The 20,656-nt window shown below is 44.9% G+C and overlaps 1 protein-coding gene across 1 annotated transcript; it reads right to left on the bottom strand.

Annotated features, from left to right (window-relative positions):
* Window positions 1–1,997: 1,997 nt before the first annotated feature.
* Window positions 1,998–5,129, bottom strand: LOC108931440 (caveolin-2-like). The gene is made up of 4 exons (XM_018747188.2): window positions 4,983–5,129; window positions 3,846–4,022; window positions 2,341–2,447; window positions 1,998–2,187 (listed from the first exon to the last, which is right to left on the bottom strand). The coding sequence occupies exons 1-4, from the start codon at window positions 5,127–5,129 to the stop codon at window positions 1,998–2,000; spliced, it is 621 nt and encodes a 206-aa protein (XP_018602704.1).
* Window positions 5,130–20,656: the final 15,527 nt, after the last annotated feature.

The following is a 20,656-nucleotide window of genomic DNA, read 5'->3' on the forward strand; positions in this document are numbered from 1 at the left end:
TCACACGCGACTGTCGCGATCCCGATCAATTGACAGACATAATGATGTGGAAACGTGCGGCGCAATTATAAATGAGCTGTGACTGTTTACCCACATATCATTACGTCACGATACATATTGAATTCATATAAAAATCCAAACCACTGACTTGCTGGTTTGGTAGCGATACAGGCAAATAATAAAAAAAAGTTTTATGAAGAGGAGTGGTCTTCATTGTTCAATATTGTATTGTATCAGCTTGTGACATTTCACCAGAACATGATCTAAAACCGCTCTCATAAATTTTTAGATTCGCTTGAATATTTGAATAAACCACGACTCGTACGATGTAATATTTATTTCAACAATATTCCCGCGTTCGCAATAGTTATATAGTAAGCTAGCAGATTAGTCTCAGGCGACGACACTCAGTCAGCGAAACTAAAGCCTAATCTGTAACGGTCGACAACGACATGATTTTAAAAAAAGTGTAGAGTTTTCTTAAAACATAATTTCTTGTATTTAACGTTAGGTGGACAGCTATTATCATAATACTATCAGATTTTCATTGCAATTCTTACCTTCTGTTGAACTACCAGGTCCCCTCAGGTGTCGCTCTCCAGACCAACGGTCGTGCTTTGCAAAGGGCACGCGCGCTCGCTCACTTTGAAGTTGTTCCCGCGCAAACGAAAAAAAAAAAAAACTCAGAAGGCGAGACAAAAATATGTGAGGAATAAACTTGATATTTCTTGAATACAAGTTAAATACATGGGCAGCGTTTCAACAGAAGTCCATCTAATTTTTTTCCCCCATAGAAATGAAGCTGTGATAAACCTTAGTGGAAACATGCGTCAAAGTTGAGACTCGGAACATGTGATGCTGAAGCCAACATTTTCTGTCTTGTTTTTATCATTTCGAAAAGAAGCTTGAGGTTTTCTCCTTTTTTCGAGAAAACAAGACAGAAAAAACATGTATTCCTACTATGTCATCTGCATAACATTATTAATTATATTTATTATTAATTACGTGTCATTCATATAGTTAATAAAGTGATAGTGTAAACTATATAATAAATTATAAATATATATAATACAATATATATATATATATATATATATATATATATATATATATATATATATATATTTTAATAGAGCCTCCCTTTTTCAGTTCAGTTTCAGCAATACACTGACCCAACAAATATTATTCCCATAATCCCAACACAACTTCATTAAGTAAACGTAGATGGATTGTACACAATGAAATTAAGTTGAGACAAAATGCAAAAGAATTGTGTTGCATCAACTAATTTTAATTAAGTAAATTGAACAAGCAGTAAAAATCCTGTTGAGTGAACACCGTCTGTTAGAAGTCTAAATACACACACACACACACACACACACACACACACACACACACACACACACACGTTGTCTGAAGCCACTTGTCCCATCCGGGGTCGCGGGGAACCGGAACCCAACCCAGCAACACAGGGCGTAAGGCTGGAGGGGGAGGGGACACACCCAGGACGGGACGCCAGTCCCTCGCAAGGCACCCCAAGCGGGACTCGAACCCCAGACCCACCCGAGAGCAGGACCCAGTCCAACCCCCTGCACCACCACACCCCTCCGAAGTCTAAATAGATTGGAACATTTTATTGCATTGTGATCATATCACTTTTTGATGTCTGTTGAATTTCACTTGGACTTTATGCAATATAATTATGTTCTCATCTCAAACATACATGTATTAAGTTGATTGTAAATGTATTGTCTTAGTATTTTCAATAGAGCTTTTCTCCAAATCAACTTACAGTATAATGTTCTACCCCTTTATATAACTGGGTAAGTTGAGTGGAGCAATTTAGGGTAAACACTTGGTTCAGGAGTACATATGACAGCGGGGAGGGGGGTTGAACCTCTAAAGTTTAGGACCAAACTCAGCAGTTGAAACCACTATGCTGCCAGGCCACACAAAATGACATGTAACTTTCGCTGCTTCCGGACCATACACTGGGCTCATGAGCGGAACCCACTCTGCGGACTGTGCTCCGGGTTTTCGTCCTGCCCCAGTTTGCCGGCAACGGCCGAAACACAGCGGCTCAAACAGCATGAGAGCGGCATGAGGAGCACGTCCATGCAGCTCGTCCACGTTGTCTGGATTGAAGGCAGGACCACAGAGAAGCCCTGGATCGCCGGCGCCACAGCCCTGGACGCACAGATGAGGGGAGCAAACACACTCATCAGGCTCGTGGCTCTTTCCTAAACATGGTGTAAGCACTGTTTACTGATGTAAATGGTGCTGTGGGGGGAGTAAAATGTCACCATGTGTTGGATGATTCATTTATTCATGTTCACTAACCACTTGTCCAACAGAGAGTCGCAGGGGTCCAAAGTGTATCCCAGAAGCACTGGGTGCTGGACCCAGTACACTCCGGACAGGATGTCACTCCACTGCAGGGCAGCCATCTCCACACACATGATTCAGAGTATCCAATTCATGTAAGACACATGTCTGTGAGTGGAAACCAGAGCACCAGGAGGAAGCCCACACAAACATAAGGAGAACATGCAAACTGACTGAGCTGGATTCAAGCCCCCTCAAGTCCGCAGCCCAGCAGTTGCAGGCACTCGCACTACCTGCTGTGCCATCATGCTATAGAACTTGCTTAAAATGTTCCAGAAGAATCAAGAGCACGTGTTGCAGTGTGAAATGCACGTGCACTATTAGTTTTTGCAGGAACATGTTAAGCCCGAGTGAAAACGTGTGTGCTGTGTCTTTGGCCCAGTGCTTCTGGGCATGTTGCAGTGTTTTCATTCTTGGAGAGTGAGATGCTTTACAGGCTTAAGTGTGCAAGTTTATTGATTGTTCACTCAAGGGTTGTTCTCAGGTGTCCCACAGTGCAGTGAGAGTCATCATCTGACATGAATACCTCAAAATTTACATTTACATTTATTCATTTAGCAGACGCTTTTCTCCAAAGTGACGCCCATCTCATAGAAACTACAATATGTCCATTACATTAGCAGGAAGAGAGACATAGTTGCACACGTGTGATTCTTAAGCGCAGTTAGTTTCTTTCCACCATATGAACCAAAAATAAAGGTTTATTTGCAAAGCCTGCATGTCATATAGGGTGAATATTAAAGATGAAACTTACAAAACTCTGCTGAGGAGAATCAGCATCTCAGACTGTAGATATTATTATTAATATTGTTATTAATGAATGTAAATGTAAATTTATTATTGCAGATATGACAACTAATGATAAGTTTGCTTGGGCAGCAGGTGGCGTAGTCATTAGAGCTGACACCTTGCAACCAAATCCCACCTGCTGCTATAGTAACCTCAGGCAAGGTACTTAGCCTGAATGGATACAGTAGAAATTACCCAGCTGAGTGTAAAAGAGTGTAAGTACCTTGGTGTATAAGCCTTCAACATTGTAGGTAGCTTTGGAGAGAGGTGTCTGCGAAGTGAGTGAAGAGTAATCTGAAACATACACTTACACATAAACACAGGATCGTGTCCCTCTCACAGGCCTTTCAGTGTAAGCAGCCTGCAGTTTGGGGACATGAAAAATGCACATTTTTTGGACAGAGTGAAACAACAATAAAAGATTTTCATACCAAATATGTACACAGCGAGGGGGGTGCGGTGGCGCAGTGGGTTGGACCGCAGTCCTGCTCTTCGGTGGGTCTGGGGTTCGAGTCCTGCTTGGGGTGCCTTGCGACGGACTGGCGTCCCGTCCTGGGTGTGTCCCCTTCCCCCTCCGGCCTTACGCCCTGTGTTGCCGGGTAGGCTCCGGTTCCCCGTGACCCCGTAAGGGACAAGCGGTTCTGAAAATGTGTGTGTGTGTGTGTATGTACACAGCTGAGGAGGGCGAAGAGGAGTGCGCCAGCGATGGAGACGGGGAGCGCCAGGAGTATGGTGTGCAGCTTGTAGAACACATATTTGGTGAGTTCGAAGGTGGCGTGGGTTCCGACCCAAATCCCATCGAAGCTGTGAGCACTACCGGGCTCTCCGATCACGTCTTCAAAACCAATCTACCAAAAAGTTGTGTTGCAGAACAGCTTATGGACGAAACAACAAAAAGAGCAATAGAGTGGCTTATGAAAATATATGGCGTGTTTCACACAGCAGACTCATTATTCAGTACAACAGCATTTTTGCCTGGTAACAAATCATTTTAAGCATTCGTGAGCCAAAGTGTCATTGTCTCCCTCCAAGATGAACCCCGTCTCACTGTACTTGCAGTGAACCACAGACCATTGCAGTCCTCCACCGAGCAACACATTGCTGACAATCGATCGATAGAGGTGTTACAGAGTATTTTTATTATTATAGTTGTATCTGAAGTTTTCACAGAATGCGTCCTGTGATAAAAATCAAGGAAAGTTTGCATTGTTACAGCTTTATTCATCAAAGCTTTCCAGCTTTTATTACAGCTTTTATTGTGATGCAGTGGTTGGATTTGTGAACAAATCAAGTTATGAAAGGACTTCCGATCCCAATTGTGTTTATGAGCTGAGAACCCGGTATATTTTCTCCATAGGAAGAATTGATCATTTGACTGCCTCACAACAGGGGTCTGACTAATGTGGCAAATTAGTAGAAGAAATCACACCGGTTGTGTGAGAAACAGGCATGTAAAATTTGCAGCTGGAGCACAGCTTAAGGCAAATGCCTTGTAGTCAGAAGGTAGCTGGTTCAAGACCTGCTCTTACTGTAGTGCCCTTAATGAAGCTACTTACCTTGAATGGATGCAGTAAGAATACCTTGCTGCATGAATTGCCTTGGAGGTCAGCTTTATTGATAAAGGTTTATAATTATTTCATTCTTAATTAACAACCACACACTAACAGTCATGGAACTTGGAACTTGAACTGATCATGCCAGAGACATTCAGGAATTCCAACATCAAGAGAGCTGTAATGAAGAGGCTAAACGGAGTAGAGTTGCGGTCCAGTTTCAGTGCCAGCGCGTGATTGGCTGGACTCCTTTACCCGGAGCCGCGTGTTCATGTGCTGAAGGTCTCTGTCATCCCTCCTGGTGCGTAAGTCCTCTCTCCTGGACTCCAACTCATCTACATCTTCATCTCCATCCTCACCCAGGACCACACACATCTCCTTCTTCCTCTTGTGGAGCCCCATCGCGACTCATCCCACGCAGCTTGCTGCTCCACAGAGGGCGCCGGGAGGCTCACGCCCCTGCTGCTCCACGGGGGTTCAACACATCACCACAACTGTTCATATTTGGTGAGGGTTTCGCTCTCGCGTCATTGCTCACATTCTGACATCTGGCACTGAGTTGCTTGTGAGCTGGCAGCACTTCACCCAGTGGAACTGCGCTCTCCTGCAAAACATTTAGAAAAAACCACAACGGGTGCTGCTCGAATATGAGACTCTAAGGGGTGTTTTTAGGCAAAACGTATCTCACATTACAGCAGAATCACTTTAAAGTGACAAATTGTTCGTTTTTCTAGTTTCGTGTGAATTTGGGCGGTGTGGTGGTAGTGCCGGTGCTGCGCTGCTCTTGGGCTGTGGGTTTCAGAGATAGGTTCGAATCTTGCTCAGGCTGTGTGGAGTTTGCATGTTCCCTCCGTGCTTGCAAGGGTTTCGTCCCACTGTTCGAAGGTGTGTTTGGGGTGAATCTGTGACTCCCAACTGCCCCTATTGTGGACGAGAAGGTGAGAGATTTCCCTGCAGTGCATGAGGTCAGAGTGTATCCTGTGTCACACCCTGTGTTTCCAAGATAGGCTCTGGAGCACTGTGACCCCACACTGATCATGGCTGTATATTTGTGATGTGCTGAGCTGTCGGATGAAACATTAGTGCCACAAACACATTTCACCTCCACCGACAAAGTTTCAGGAATTCCTACTTGTAAAGTGAAATCTTGTGAAACAAACTATTAATTAGCATTAATTTCAATGGGAAAAATAAATAAGGCATTAGTGAGAATAACACATTCACACGTGTTTTCACGGAACAAGCAAAATTCCTGCATTTACTTCCACAACGTCACAGCAGATAGTGATTTGGACATTCTCCCTGCATTTGTGTGACGTGCTCCGGGTGCTCTGGTTTCTTCACACAGTCCAAAGAATCTGAAGTAGATCTGGCTGTGTATCTAGCTGCAGATGATTAAAAGTGATAATACTATATTTCAGATCTTTCTTCATACATTCGCGTATTCAGCTGAAACGTTTCCTGGCAGAAGAGTATCACCCTGTTGAAGCACAACCTCTTTGTTTCACCAAAGTGCAGAAGGCTAGACATTGAAATCTTAATCCGTCATTCACAGGTGTACACACCTGGACCCCGCCCAGCGCCCTGGAGCTGTGCAACCTGACGAGGGAATGAAATACATTTTCCTTTTTTTTTTGTTCAAATGTTTGAATTCTTTTTTTGACGGCACAGGGTCACAACAACACACAGGTAGAGACAGCACACCAAGGGACTGCAGATGTGTCCTGTGATGGACCAGTGTCCAAAGTACCCCACCCAGCACACTATGCTTCCCAGATATTCTCCAGGCCATTGTGCTGGACAAGCGGTTACGAATACATTAAGTTTTACACTCAGTTATTTTTTATTTGGTTCTTGTATTGTTGTTGTATTTCTGTATTGTTATTATTACTATTATTGAAACACTACTTAACCAAACAGTTCTTATTATAACTGATCACTCGTAACACCGTAGTTCTGAGCTATTAGAAAAGCATCATTCATCAGAAAAGAAATCGTTTGTAATAAATGATAAATCAGATCACACAAAATCATTTGACATAAAACAGAGAGGAGCCTTTGAAGAGAATTCTTTACATTTTATCACACAACGTTTTATGTAAGGCTTTTTTTTTGCTTCCTTAAGTACTTTTTTAAACCTTTTTCGCTTGAGGGCTCATTATTTGTTTAGATGGCAAAGAGTCAGAAGACTTTTGTGATTTACAAGCTGGCACAGACATCTGAATGCTGACATGCACAGGATGAGTCTCCTTGCAGGTGTGTGTGTGTGTGTGTGTGTGTGTGTGTGTGTGTGTGTGTGTGTGTGTGTGTGTGTGTGTGTGTGTGTGTGTGTGGGGGGGAGGGGGGTGTTCTACTCACCTTGGGTGGTGCTCCACATCACTATGGCACTGATTTCGAACTGAATTGTCTGCTCTCAGAAGGCATTTCCCATTAGTGAAAGCTGACATGTTCTTATGAAAATGTTTAGGTTCAAAAGACACTTTCTTGTTGTTCAGAATTCTAATAAAAGGGCCCTTTGCTACGTGAGGAAAGCCTCTATACACCGTAAAATTCTGGTTTTAAGCACAGGGGTCTTGAAAAGAGATTTCTTGGAAACTGCTGATAACATCCATAAAGAAATTCTGGGAAAATCTGCAGTCCGATAGGCCGACTTCACAAGAGAGGACTGAAAGACATCAACTCCATTCCCTGCATTGTCACACTTATTATTTCCTCAGGATGAGGTAAGCGTGCAACATGAAGAAGGCCGGAACATATTCTTGTTACACTGTCTTTTGCGTTTACACTGAATAAAAAGCACATACACAGCGCTGGCCTCATAACAATTTTAATATTAATATATACACACACACACACACACGTTGTCTGAAGCCACTTGTCCCATGCAGGGTCGCGAGGAGCTGGAGCCTAACCCGGCAACACAGGGCGTAAGGCTGGAGGGGACACACCGAGGACGGGACACCAGCCCATTGCAAGGCACCCCAAGCAGGACTTGAACCCCAGACCCACCGGAGAGCAGGACTCGGTGCAACCCACTGCACCATCTTTCCCCCCTCATATTAATCTACAGCATTTCAAAATATATAATATTCTGTTAGTGTTCTCTCTAAAATTCTCTCATTGAATCAATAGCAAAATGTCAAATGGGAAACTGCTCAGCCTCTGTTTACTTGACCAGACATTTCTCTCAAGGTGGGGTCGTGCGAAAGGATTGGCAAATTTCATGCATCGTGTCTCTTGAACTGTTATTGTGACTCCTTCTAATGGAGAGAATTCAAAGAAAACAACGTGGAACTGAATGAAAGGAGCGGCCATGGAGGAGTTTCACAGAAGAACACTGTGCAACAAAGCAGCGCTCGTCTCTGATGAAAAGCATGCAAAGGCACGCTGGTGGCATCTGACATCATCACATTACAATCCAATATACAGTAATAACATGATACTTGCACGGGCTTCCCTTGCATAATAAGCATAATTCCTGCTTGTAAAGTGAAATCTCGTGAAACAAACTATTATTTAACATTAATTTAAATGGGAAAAATAAGGCATTTGTGAAAACAACATATTCACTCATGATTTCATGGGACATACAAAATTCCTGAATTAACTTCTAGACATGGAGATGATCTTCTTTTTTATCCCTCTTTCCCTCTCAGAATTATATGTTAATTCATTTTTATTTTGTTGTTTTATTCAGTTGATGTTGAGAGGCCCACTGGAAACATGGGTAGCGCTGGTGCTTCTGAGATCCTTCTCTGTCGGTGTAGAGTTGCCATGGGGACTTGTATTTGCATGGGCGCTCTGGTTTCCTCTCACAGTCCAAATACATGCGTTTTGAATCGATGACTCGGAATTTCCCTTAATATCTGTGTGTGTGTGGGAATGGGTGTGTGTTTACCCTGCAGTGGACTGTCATGTCATCCAGAATGTACACTGTCTTTTCTTCCATGGAGTAGAAAAGGTAAGGGTATTTCCACAATGCATTTAAAGGAAGTGTGCCTCTTAAGCCAAGGCAAGTGTGTGCATGTACCCTATACCCAGGATAGGCTCGGTACCACCATGACCCCAACACAACCATGAATTAATAGTAATAATGAATTCTGATTTTTTTATTCTTCCTGTGATGGACTGGCATCCCATCCAGGATGTACCCCCTTCAGCCTTGCACCCAGTGACTCCAGGATAGGCTGTGGACCACCATGACTCTGATCTGGGTAAGAGGTTAATGAAAATGGATGTACGGTATGGATCTTTTAATGTTGTATGTTATAAAATGGCCATTGTATAACTGTGACAGGGTCCAGCCCTCGGCCATCCTGTGCGTTTCTCAGAGACGTCCTTCTCACTTGACCAAACTAGGGAATCGTCTGGAACGCTTGCGCCTGCCTGTTTGCGTGATTCAATGTCTGGTAGCTGAAAATGTGCTCTTACAAAGACAACAACTTTTCCCAGTTCTTCAAAACAACGTGAAAATATTTATCACTCTCCCTCCTGCTACGGCCAAGCTCAGATGCTATCACATCTGTGCACTTTATCGGCTGGTTGAGCGAAATGCCAGTGGAAAAACTGACTGTGCCTGCAGTTCTTAATTCCTCCTGGTCTGGGACAGAACCTAACCTGAAATTATACATAATTTCCTTTGGCATTCCGTAAGTACACCTCTGCATGAAAGGTTTTTCTGAAACTCACTGCTGCAGGAATAGCAAGACAGTCGTGGCTCATGACTAACTCTTGAACCTTTGTCTCACGCATGAATGGTGAAACTTTAATATGAAAGACATCCCCAACGGGCAAATATTTGCATGTTCCAGAGTTTTTGTGAGTTAGACTTTGTATTTCATACTCGTCCAAGCCACAAATGATGGGGATTCGGTCCAGGCATCTCCCCGCGTGCCCCGCCCCAGCCCCCTCGGGATTTACAGCCCTACATCTCGGGACCCAGCCCTGGATCCAGAGGGAGTGTTTGGGAAAACGTGTGAGCCCTGCTTGCGCTGTGCCCCTCTCTCTGAAGCCGTTTTCTTTCAGAAAGTATCCTTCGTCCTGCTCTGTTGTGTCGCTGAGGAATGTGGGCTATTACTTACCAGGAATGAGCTTTATATGGACACACTCACCTTGTCTTGTTCAGTCTTGATCTTGCGTTCTGTCTTTGTTGCAATATTTCAAAAGAAATGCTCAATAAATGAGCAATACATTTGCAGTGATTTCATGCAATGTTGTTTTTCTTGTTCATTTTGCTCGACATGTACAAAACTACATTTATAAATCATTCATGCATTTCAGCGTTTGGTGAAGCGACAAATAGAGCAAACTGGACTTTCACAGACCTGTTCTTCATTTCCTGGCTAAATATCTACAAAAGCCTTATGGTTTAATGTTATTTTCCATGCCAGCATCTAAACAAAGCGTGATGTTTATGCTGGATGCTCTTTGTAGAACACACATTCAGCCCTGTGGAGTGTACAGTGCTATCAGAGGACGAGCCCATCCCCCAAGCCTTATTTGCAGGATTACAGCAAGGATACGAGAAACAACGCTAGTTTGTCATGAGAGAACATTTTCAACAGGGTCTTTCCTTCCCTTTTCGAGGAGCTGCCTCTGCAGGCAGGAACCACATGGCAGCAGACCTCACAGCCGCAGGCAAACAAGCAGCCTCATGACTCAGAGCAGCGCATGTGGAGTTCCCTCTGTGGACCGAGGAGAGCCTGTAACCCAGTGTTCAATTACAAAGCGGCTCAGCATCCAGCTGCCTTAATTGATGACATGGCGATGCCACTCCTGGATGTCTCTGGAGACGGGGCTGTGCTCTGTTCCTCTCAGCGAGCAGAACCGATTGAGAATCTCCAGAGGGCTTTTTTTAGGAGCAGCTCCCTGGTTTCCCCAGCTCCGTAAACATGAAGTCCAGTCCTGGAAACCAAGTGACTTTCCTCATCCTTTACAGCTCCTGCTTGTGCCTTGAATTTTTCCCTTTAAGCACAAATTCAGCTATTTACTAAGTTTACAGGACTGGGCACTCAGGATACTTCTGGGTCTGACCCAGAGCAATTTTCGAAAAGGCTAAACAATTGGAACAGACAGAATTCAATACAATTTTCGTTGAAATCATTTTACATGGTTTCCCATATCTGTGCTGTAATATTCCCTAGACCAATGTTCGACATTATTTTTAGTATTTTAATAATTAAGAACTGCGATTTGGCCACTGGCAGGCTGCGCTAATGTGATACAACTTTGTAGACCTTCCTGCTTTTTGTGGCCCTGTTTGCACACTGGAAGCAAGATGCACCACTTCAGAAGCAAAAGTTAGGCAACAATCCAGAAACTTCCCTTTAGTAGTTAGAGGAAATGAGTTCGGAAAAAGCAAGAAGCTCACTGTTCAACACAAGCCAGATGGTTCTATAGAATCTACAGTGGAAGATGTCGGGATAGTGTGAAATTTTCATTAGTCCTGGAAAGTATGCTTAGTGGGAATGATAGATGCCTGCCCCCAACATGGACAGACCACCTCCTTACCACCATGCACAGATTACCTCCTAACCAGCATGGACTCACTACCTCCTCAGTCAATGGTTTCACAAAAGCAGTAAAGGAGGACTCCAGAAAGACTGCCATGGAATGTCATCCAGTGTATTCTTTCTCACTAGACTTTTCGAGGTTGCTCACCCTAGTGTTTCCTAGTGCTCAAGATCTCTTTCGTTGTGTTAGTGTATACTTTGCTTTCACACTCTAGTCTCTGTAAATAAACCCTTGCTCTTGAGTCCACCAAAATCTCCACTCCCACGTTTGTGACAGTACCTAAACCCATGGAGTAGGTATAGTTTTACTCTGTGGGAAATGTTGTACTAAACTGTACACGGTCCATGGTGGAGATGTCGTGGAGGGTGGTTGTTCACTGCTTGGGAGGTACACTGCCCTGAGGAGCAGCCTTGAGTAGATCAAAAATTAAATACCAAAATAAAAGGTATTTTTACGCATGACACTCAGGTTCTGTTCAGTTGAATGATGAAAGCTGTACTTATGCTGTTGGAAGAGTATTTATGTTACTAAGACTGTTTATATGATCGTTGCGCATGGCCATGGCAGCAAAAAGGGAGGAGGGACAATGTCAGCATCACAAACTCTTTATTCAAACTTTCTGTGGCAGTACAAGGGAATGTGTGTCTGTTCACAGCACAAATAAAACACAATTTTCACATATCTTCAGACCTGCTTTGTAAAAGACTTGGTGTCTCAGGGATTTAAAAACCCAAGTTCATTGTTTCATGTTCACATTTTATTTCTATAAGGACTCAAAGGTTTGTATCCAGCTTCTTGCCTTGAGCAGGTGCTTACCCCAAATTTTTCCAGTAAAAATTACACTGCTGATTGATTAACAATAACAATAGTAACAATAGTTTTAACCTTGTTGTTTCAACTGTGATGCAGATGTGCATTAATGGATGGTTGTGAATGGTGGAGGTCATCAGTGTGAAAGGATGTTGTTTCCCAATATTGCCTTGTGCTAAGCACTTAGTGTCTCTGCAGAGTAAAAGAGGTTACTGAGCAATTTTCTTAAGTGTTGCCCTGACTGTTCCACGTCTCGTTGTTGAATGACTACTCTGATGTCACATCCCCGACCACACCGCAGTCTATTGCACTTGGCAGGAATCAGCGGGATTGAATATAAAAAGCCACGCCACTGTTCCCAAGTTGCGGAATCTCCCTGAGACAACCGCCCCCTGTGCTTCGCAACTTGCATCTCTCGTCCTTCACCTTGTGTTCCTGCCTCATTACCCCAGTCCCGTCTCTTCACCCCAAGTCCTGACGTCCCGACCTCAACCACGGTTTTGTCCTTCGACCACGACCTCGGATCATTTGCACATTGATTCATTGAAATACCCCGTCCTCGACCATGAATTTTGCCTCCCCCTTTGGAAAAGTAATAAAACAACCCCGTACTTGGGTCCTACCTCCAGTCTCCTGCACTCATGTCCCTGACATTCGAACTGATACCAGGGGAGGGGTGCTCAATTGTTGGGTTGTTGTGTCTGTTTTGTCTTGTTCAGAATTGTACAAAGAACACATTTGACGACATTATTAACCCATTGTACATATTTTCACAAGCTGCTGCAGCCATCTTTCATGGAATAGGACCCTGTTATGTGAGGGATGGGTATATTCTAATGAGCGGGGAGATTGCAGTGCTCAAGAGGAACAGAATTGTACTGTCTCTTCATGAGAAAATGCGAGCAGCTTTTGATTCACCACAATCACTCATCTTCAGAGCCAAATCTGGACATTTACAAGTTGCTCATGAGTGAAATTCTACATATCGGCTGCCATCATCAGCAGGGCAGGACAGAGGAGAAGAGTACGTTCCACACACAGTCAGTTATAGTCTCTGGCTGTTGGGACGAAGGGAGATGAGCTACCTGACTGACAGATCCTGCATGTGACTGGCACATCGATATTGCTTTAGGTTCAAATTGCAGCACAAGGGAGAGTAAGTAGAAATTCCTGGAGACAAACTTGATGAATGAATTAGCAAAGATATGGCTGCATCACTGCTTAACATGAACGTCACGTAATGGCTGTCTGCAGCAGAGCTTTTTATTTCTCTGATGAAATAGCATTTGTCTGGTGCATCATCCCAGAGGCAAGAGCAAGTTGAGATGTGTGTGTGTGTGTGTGTGTGTGTGTGTGTGTGAGACAGTCTGGGTTGGTACATGTAGAGCCAGGTTTCACTATATGTCGGCCAGAGCTCCTTATCTGTAATAAATAACAGTGCTGAAGGGAACCTCAACCCTTCTCTGCTCCCTGGCTGGAATTGGTCTCTTTGGAAGAGCTACATCCAGCGATGACAAATAGAAAAAATCATGTCCTCCAGAATAAATTCCTTCAAAGTCAGTGTAGCTGTTTCATGTAAATTCCAGCGATTCCATGATTTTTCAGCCTAATACCATGTTGCTGTTACCCTCGTCCTTGCTGGGTGACCGTGCAGGGGTTTACATGCAAGCAGGCATGTCAATAAAATCCTTAGAGAGACAGCTGTGTAAAACATATTAACTTTGCTTTTCCTTCTTTATCCTGATGTTAATTTTGAACTAAGTCTAATTATAGTTGAATTGGTGCCCTTTTCTCCAATAGATTTTTTTAGCCAAAAGGGAAAATGTAACATCTTTCCCATATTGGACAGCTGACAGAAGAGAAGAAACAGACCTCCCTGTTGGTTGGACACTATTATTATAGCTGACCCTTGGCATGGTGTGTTAGTAAATACCAAGCCAATGACTTTTTACTGCACTTGACGAAGCTGAACAAAAAACAAAAAACATGCCTTATGAGAAATTTCTACTATTGCAATGAAATCCCGAAACGAGATGGTACTAGAACATCATGAATCAAAGACATGAATACAGTGCGTTACTGAATACAGTAGTTTGCTTGGCTCTGGTTTTCTTTAAGCAGTAAAGTAAATCAGGGATCATCTTGAGCTCAGAGCACCGATATTACAGTTGCAAATCCATAGAAAAAGTACTGAAAGATTTATGAAACACCCAGCAGTTGGGAACAAAGGGAAAGGACATGCTGGATGCCCAAGGTTGTTCACGTTTCCCAAAGACTCCAGCAGAAACACTTTTGCGAAGGAAACAGTGCCGTTGGAAAAGTCCACCTCCTTCCCTTGTCTGAATGGCCACGGCTTTTCACAGGCCCCTTGGTGTCGGGCAGGGAATGGGTGTGTGGCCTGTCTGAAGCTCGAGGAGTGACGTTCCCACAGATGCCACGTGGCTACATTGCATTCTCACATAAAGAATCATTTCCCACTTAGTGGCCCATGTACCGTTTAGGATGCTGATCGAGCCAGAGATCCCTGAAGTGAATGTGGACCGTTCCTCCGCACCCGAAAGGCCACAGTGTAGTGGTCATATTCTGCACTGTCAAACATTTCTAAATTTCATAGGTCAACCTGACAGCATGATATCTTTCACTAATCTCAAGTGCAACTTATAAAATATTTTTTTTGGGAAATGATGCATAAAGGCCCGAATCTTTTTTTCACAAAGCGTTTTCTCAACAGATTTCACATTACAAATAACTGAGTGTCGTTTCAGGCAGCTGAAGGCCCAGCTCTGGGTGTCGCGTGGTGCAGAAAGACCTCGTACAATGGGGGGAAGAGGGACGACCGCAGTAAACTGTGACGCTGCTCGACCACACGGTAAACAAGCTCTGCTCTTGGCGCACGCTTCAGCGTGAACTCATTCTGCTGGCATTCTTTGTCCCATTGAAGGGTTCATGCTCTTCGGGAATGTCCATAACATGCGTGAGGGCGCTGGGGATTCCCTGTCGAGCGCACAGGAAGTGGCGTGAGGGAACGATCCGGAAAGGCACCGGCTGGGCGTTGAGCACTCAAACTCCTGACATGGAAACTGGCCGAGGCCTCTCGGTAACGGAGGCCAAGGTGTGCGTTTGTTGCTGTTGTTGTTGTGCGCTTGAACATGTTGGTTTGCTCCTTATCTCGTCCTGTCAGGCGCCGGTTCTGGGGGACACTGGTGCCAACAGACTGGGACCAAAGTACATGCGTAATTGTTCTCGCGCGACCCTTTCCATTAGCACACCAGAGCACAGGGATGATTGTGTTTCCACTCGCCATGTGCGAGAAAATGAACGTGTACCTGGAGGAGACCCCCGCAAAACAATGGGAACACAATGGGTCCTTGATTCTCTTATCGCGTTCCATTCTCCGGTGTTGGGGGAAGGGCTCTGCAGGCATTCGGGCCAAGGAAGGTGTCTTGAGAAGCCGTGGCTATATAAAGCCCTCTGTCTCACAGGCTGAGCAGCTCCTACTAGGGACCTCCCTCCTACAGCTCCCTGCCAAGCAAGCACAGATTTTCCTGGCTTAGGTTCAGGAAAGTGCTGTTTAAAGGAAGGGCATGGAAATTTGGAGCAGCCCCTGCCTGGATACAATAAAACACACACAAATATGGGCCCTCATGATTCACAGGGGCTACAGAGGCTCCATATTCATCAGGTGTACGTGTGCAGACCTCCCTTATCAAATCCACTGTAAGAGCAGAGTCTGCCCAGTGCGAGCGACCCGCTGAAGGACACGCAGACCGGGTTCGAATCGAACGGAACACAGACGCTGGTGGCAGCTGTGGCACAAAGTTTCCAGATGAAGAGCAGAAATACCTCAGATTTCTTCAAGATGTACACAGTATGGAATGTGTCCCATCCTGGGTGTGCCCTGTTGAGCCTGACGTCCTGTGCTTCTGGAATAGGCTTTGGACCACATATACCCTGAGCTGGACAAGCTTTTCATGACAGTGATATATACAAATATGACACAAAATGTTCAGTGCAGGATATTGGGACTTGATTAATAGAAAATTGATCTGTTTTTCAGCTCTACAATTACACTCATTTTTTTATATATATATATATATAGGGGGGCATGGTGGCACAGTGGGTTGAACTGGGTCCTGCTTTCCGGTGGGTCTGGGGTTCGAGTCCTGCTTGGGGTGCCTTGCGATGGACTGGCGTCCCGTCCTGGGTGTGTCGCCTTCCGCTCTGTGTTGCTGGGTTAGGCTCCGGCTCCCTGTGACCCCGTATGGGACAAGCGGTTCAGAAAGTGTGTGTGTGTGTGTGTGTGTGTGTGTGTGTGTGTGTGGTGGCACAGTGGGTTTGGCCTGTGCTGCTCTCTGGTGGGTCTGGGGTCCCACTTGGGGTGCCTTGTGTCGGACTGGTGTTCTGTCTTGCCACTCCAGCCCTCCCCCTCCAGCCCTATGCCCTGTGTTGCCAGGTTAGGCTCTGGCTCGCCATGGGACAAGCGGTTGCAGTCAATGCGTGTGTGTGTGTATATGTATATACTCCCCTCAATTTTTCATTTCACGATGCCATTTGCCGCTGAGTTGCCACTTTCTTTCCTAACAGTGCAGATGGAGTAGTTTGGCAGGCTCCTGTTTTGCACCGAGATGAGTCAGTCTTGCCCCAGCTCCTCTCCTCTTTCCTGCTTCAGCCTCGGAGGTCTCCGCTCGAATGAGGCTGGAAAACTTCTGCCGTGATCTTTAGCCACTTACTGTACACATTTCCAAGGACAAAACGGTGGATCTGCAGGGAAAGCCACATCCACGAAAACAGGAAAGGGTTCTGTACAGTGTTTTATGGATGAATCACTTTGGATGACTTCACACACGTCCAGTGTATTTTCAAGCCCTGTGTCACCGGACTGTTGAACAAAGGAAGTGAGAGACACAGCTGCCGCACTGGTGTAGAAACATTCACGGGCGGCGCTCAGCAGGTTTATTCCCCAACGTTTACATTTACACTATAAGCCTATTTACACTTATCCATTTAGCAGACGCTTTTCTCCAAGAAAAAAGCTCATTACACCACATCAGAGGCAGAACCGAAAACCTTTGTGCTTTTGATTTTGATTTTGGAGCTTTGAGTGGGACCACCAAATGGGCGGAAGTGGAGGAGAGTAGCAGTCTGGTTGGGGTGAAGCGAGCAATAAGGTCTTGTAGGTATCGGGGAGCAGAACTGTTGATGGTTTTGTAGGCCATAACCAGAGTGTTGAATATGATCCAACTCGTGCAGCAGAATTCTGTATCAGCTTGAGAGGTTTGATGGCAGAGGCCAGAAGACTGAATAGGAAAGAACTGCAGTAGTCCAGGTGGGGTGTCACCATGGTCTGGACCAGAAGCTGTGTGGAGTCTGTTGTGTTGAAATGACACAAACCCTTGAACATAGGCCGATTCTTCTCGTGAATGAAAACCGGAGCGAACCATGTTGTTTTCCATTCTCAGATCCAGGTCTTCCCTCCAGCTGAGAAGTGTCTTGTTTCCATAGCATTCGCCTCAGAATTCTCATGTGGATGTTTGAGTTAATGAAGGTCAGATGTCTCTGCTCCATGCAAGTGATGTAGGGTCCCCTTCTTAGACTTGCACATGTGCTGACCTCACTAAACCACTTAAACACCAAAGTGAAGCTCTTGGTCGACACAGGAAACTCCTACAACCCCACCCCACCTCACTACTCACCTCACCCTCATCCAGCTTCTTCAGCCTTATCCATACAATACAAAATAAACATCGAGTCACCTCCTATTTTTTGTGAAAATGTAATATTTGATGACCAATACAGTACACACACATACACTTTCTGAACCCTTGTCTCAGGGAGCCAGAGCCCAACCTAGCAACACAGGGCATAAAGCTGGAGGGGGAGGGGACACACCCAGGACAGGATGCCAGTCTGTCTCAAGGCATCCCAAGTGGGACTCGAACCCCAGACCCACCGGAAAACAGAACCTGGTCCAACCCACTGTGCCACCACGCCCCCCAATATAGTACCTTTTTTTTAAAATCCTTGAAATATATTTGAAAAACAAAACCTTCTTCCTCTCCTTTAATGTGACATTGCCAAGACTGCCCACAACACTTCCTGCTTTTCACCAGGCTATTTTGTGTGTGTGTGTGTGTGTATGTGTGTGTGTGTTTGGAGGATTGTTAATGTCATGGAGAATGGTGGTGTGTTGTATTGGGGAAGCCCACGTTAGGTGACGGCACGCCCTCTGTGTGTGTGTGTGTGTGTGTGTGTGTGTGTGTGTGTGTGTGTGTGTGTGTGTGTGTGTGTCCTAGTTAGAGGTTTGCCACAGTTACATTGCTGAGCATCCTAGTTTATCCTCATTTCTTCCCGTCCCTCTGTCCTGTACAGTATGCGTGCGTCAGAAAGAGACGTTCAAAGTGTGGTTAAAAAACACATATTTTGAGTCATATACACCAACTGCCACGGAGCTCAAGCTTTTTTCCATGTGTGACTGCAGTAGAAGAGAACACTGGGAGTGAGAAACCAAAAGTAACGTAAGACTCCAGAGCTGAAGACTCCATCATCATCATCACTGGTGGAAACCACAGAGACACCGAGCTTCTCCCATCAGATCAGACAGTGCAGGTTTACCTAATAACAAGAACTATTTACATCTAATTACATCCAATGTCAGTATATTAGTGCACAACATGCCACTGCTCACTAAAAAAGGGGAGGTGAGCCTGAGGAAAGAATCACACAGTGGTGTAAAATTGCAGTAGGGGCTTCCTTGAAGGTGCGTGAGCCTGTGGAGTTGGGTAGACCAGGTCCTTGCGGTCCAGCCTGACCTTGCAGCTCCCTGAGGTGCTGGGCAAAAAAACAGGATAATTGTGCAGTTTTTTCCTGCTCCCTCATCTACCGGCTCACACTTTCCTTCCAGAGGGGAAAACATTGTGTTTTCGGGCCTGGAGGAAATATCAAAACAATGGAGTCCAACAAGGGCTCCGCTCCTGGAATCACCTGTGCGCCGAGTCTGGAGATGTGCGTTTGGGGCTTCCGTCATCTCGAAGTGTCGGTGGAAAAAATGAGACGACTGGAAGAGACACGTCCAAAGGAGCAAACGACCTGGTGACTGGGACCAAGAGCAAAGCCTTTGAAACTCTAGGCTCAGAGCCACATTCTAATGAAAAGGGTTCTAATGACCAACAGGTGTAACACGTGATTATTGTACTTTGTATGATTCTACCTTTCAAAAGTTTAAAAAGCAATTCTACAGCAATGCTGCCCTTGCTTTCGTGATTTAAGGCTAAAATATAAGGCGGTGAGAGTTTGCACAGAAGAGAAAACTAGTAAGTAATAGACGAGCAGAACTGCAAAATGTTTTGATCATATTTTCCATGCCTTTCATAGTAGGGCCCCGGTGTAAGAAGAGCACATAAAATTCATTAGACAGACTACTGGACAATCCGTGATATCCTTTAGGACACATTTTGGGTGTAATGAAAGCAAACGGCTGAATATGAGCCAGTTTTCCCTGCTTCACCCTAAGGAAGATTAAGATGAACATAGACTGGTTCCATTGTAATGTAGGCCCTTCACTGGTGGAACCTTCACTAGCGCCCTTGGGCAGTCAGAGAGCAGCAGAACATCTGAAACATGCCGTGGAGCTCAGGGCAACTCTTCCATTTTGTGAAAAAAAAGCAGGATTTCAGAGAGGCTGGAAAGAGCTGCTGGTCTTTGGATGACACTGACAGGAGATGAGAGCTTTTAAAGGACGTAAAGATCAAAACAGCTCTTACACAAAGAAATGAAGAAATGATAGACACACCCTGCGTGGGCCCTTTGTAAAACACCACCTCTCCCCACAGTGCAAGGTCCTGAGCAGGATAAGGGCTTGACCTTGTTGTACTGAGATAAACAATGCTTCAGTGGAGAGCATATTAAGACAATGGAAGCCCTGGTAGAATCCGAGGAATGCTTCCTATGCTGCCAGAAGAAATATTTGCAACAATCCAGGGACGATAATGCCGAACAGGAGCTCGCCCACTACAGCCCTGACAGGGTTCGGCATTAATCAGTCCTTGTTTTCCAGCTCAGCAGAAGCACATTGGTTTCAGCTGGACGCACTGGAAGGATTAAAATGCTTCTACCGGGTGTGTCTGGAGGAGGCTCACCAGAGCTCCTGAGTTGTTCGTACATAGGATCATCTGCTTTTGAACACTCTTCTGGTGCTTACCAGTAAAACCCCAAACCAGCTGATAAAAATTAATTTGTTTATTTCCTTCATTTACCTACTGGCAATTAGAAGTTCTGGAGGCAGTCATAAATGTGTTTAAGGTACCGCCCCATGGACGTCCACTGGTTATAATCCTGTTTCTGAGACGAAGTGCAACCGGTAAAGGGACAATTCTGTAAACACAGTGCATGCTTGTTACACTAACAAAAAATGGCTCCTTCTGAAAGTTTTGTTTGCATCACTCAGTAACAAAATGTATTCTTGTGAGACGTACACAAAAAATGTATCTTGTCTGAACTTGAGCAGCAAGATCATGCCCAGTTATTCAGCTGTTGTCAAAAATCTCCGCAGGATTGGGATGCCGTATCTCGATGCTGTTGGTATCAGGCCTCCTCTTCTACAGCTACAG

The sequence above is a fragment of the Scleropages formosus genome, chromosome 2 (genome assembly GCF_900964775.1).
Source record: "Scleropages formosus chromosome 2, fSclFor1.1, whole genome shotgun sequence".
NCBI lineage: Eukaryota > Metazoa > Chordata > Actinopteri > Osteoglossiformes > Osteoglossidae > Scleropages > Scleropages formosus.

Excerpts from the sequence above, each read along its gene's own strand:
- LOC108931440 (XM_018747188.2), bottom strand. The coding sequence starts at position 5,129 with ATGGGGCTCCACAAGAGGAAGAAGGAGATGTGTGTGGTCCTGGGTGAG. Across the intron at positions 4,023-4,982 it reads ACATGAACACGCGGCTCCGG|ATTGGTTTTGAAGACGTGAT; the intron begins GTAAAGGAGTCC and ends ACTTTTTGGTAG. Across the intron at positions 2,188-2,340 it reads GACTCTCTGTTGGACAAGTG|GGCTGTGGCGCCGGCGATCC; the intron begins GTTAGTGAACAT and ends CTGTGCGTCCAG.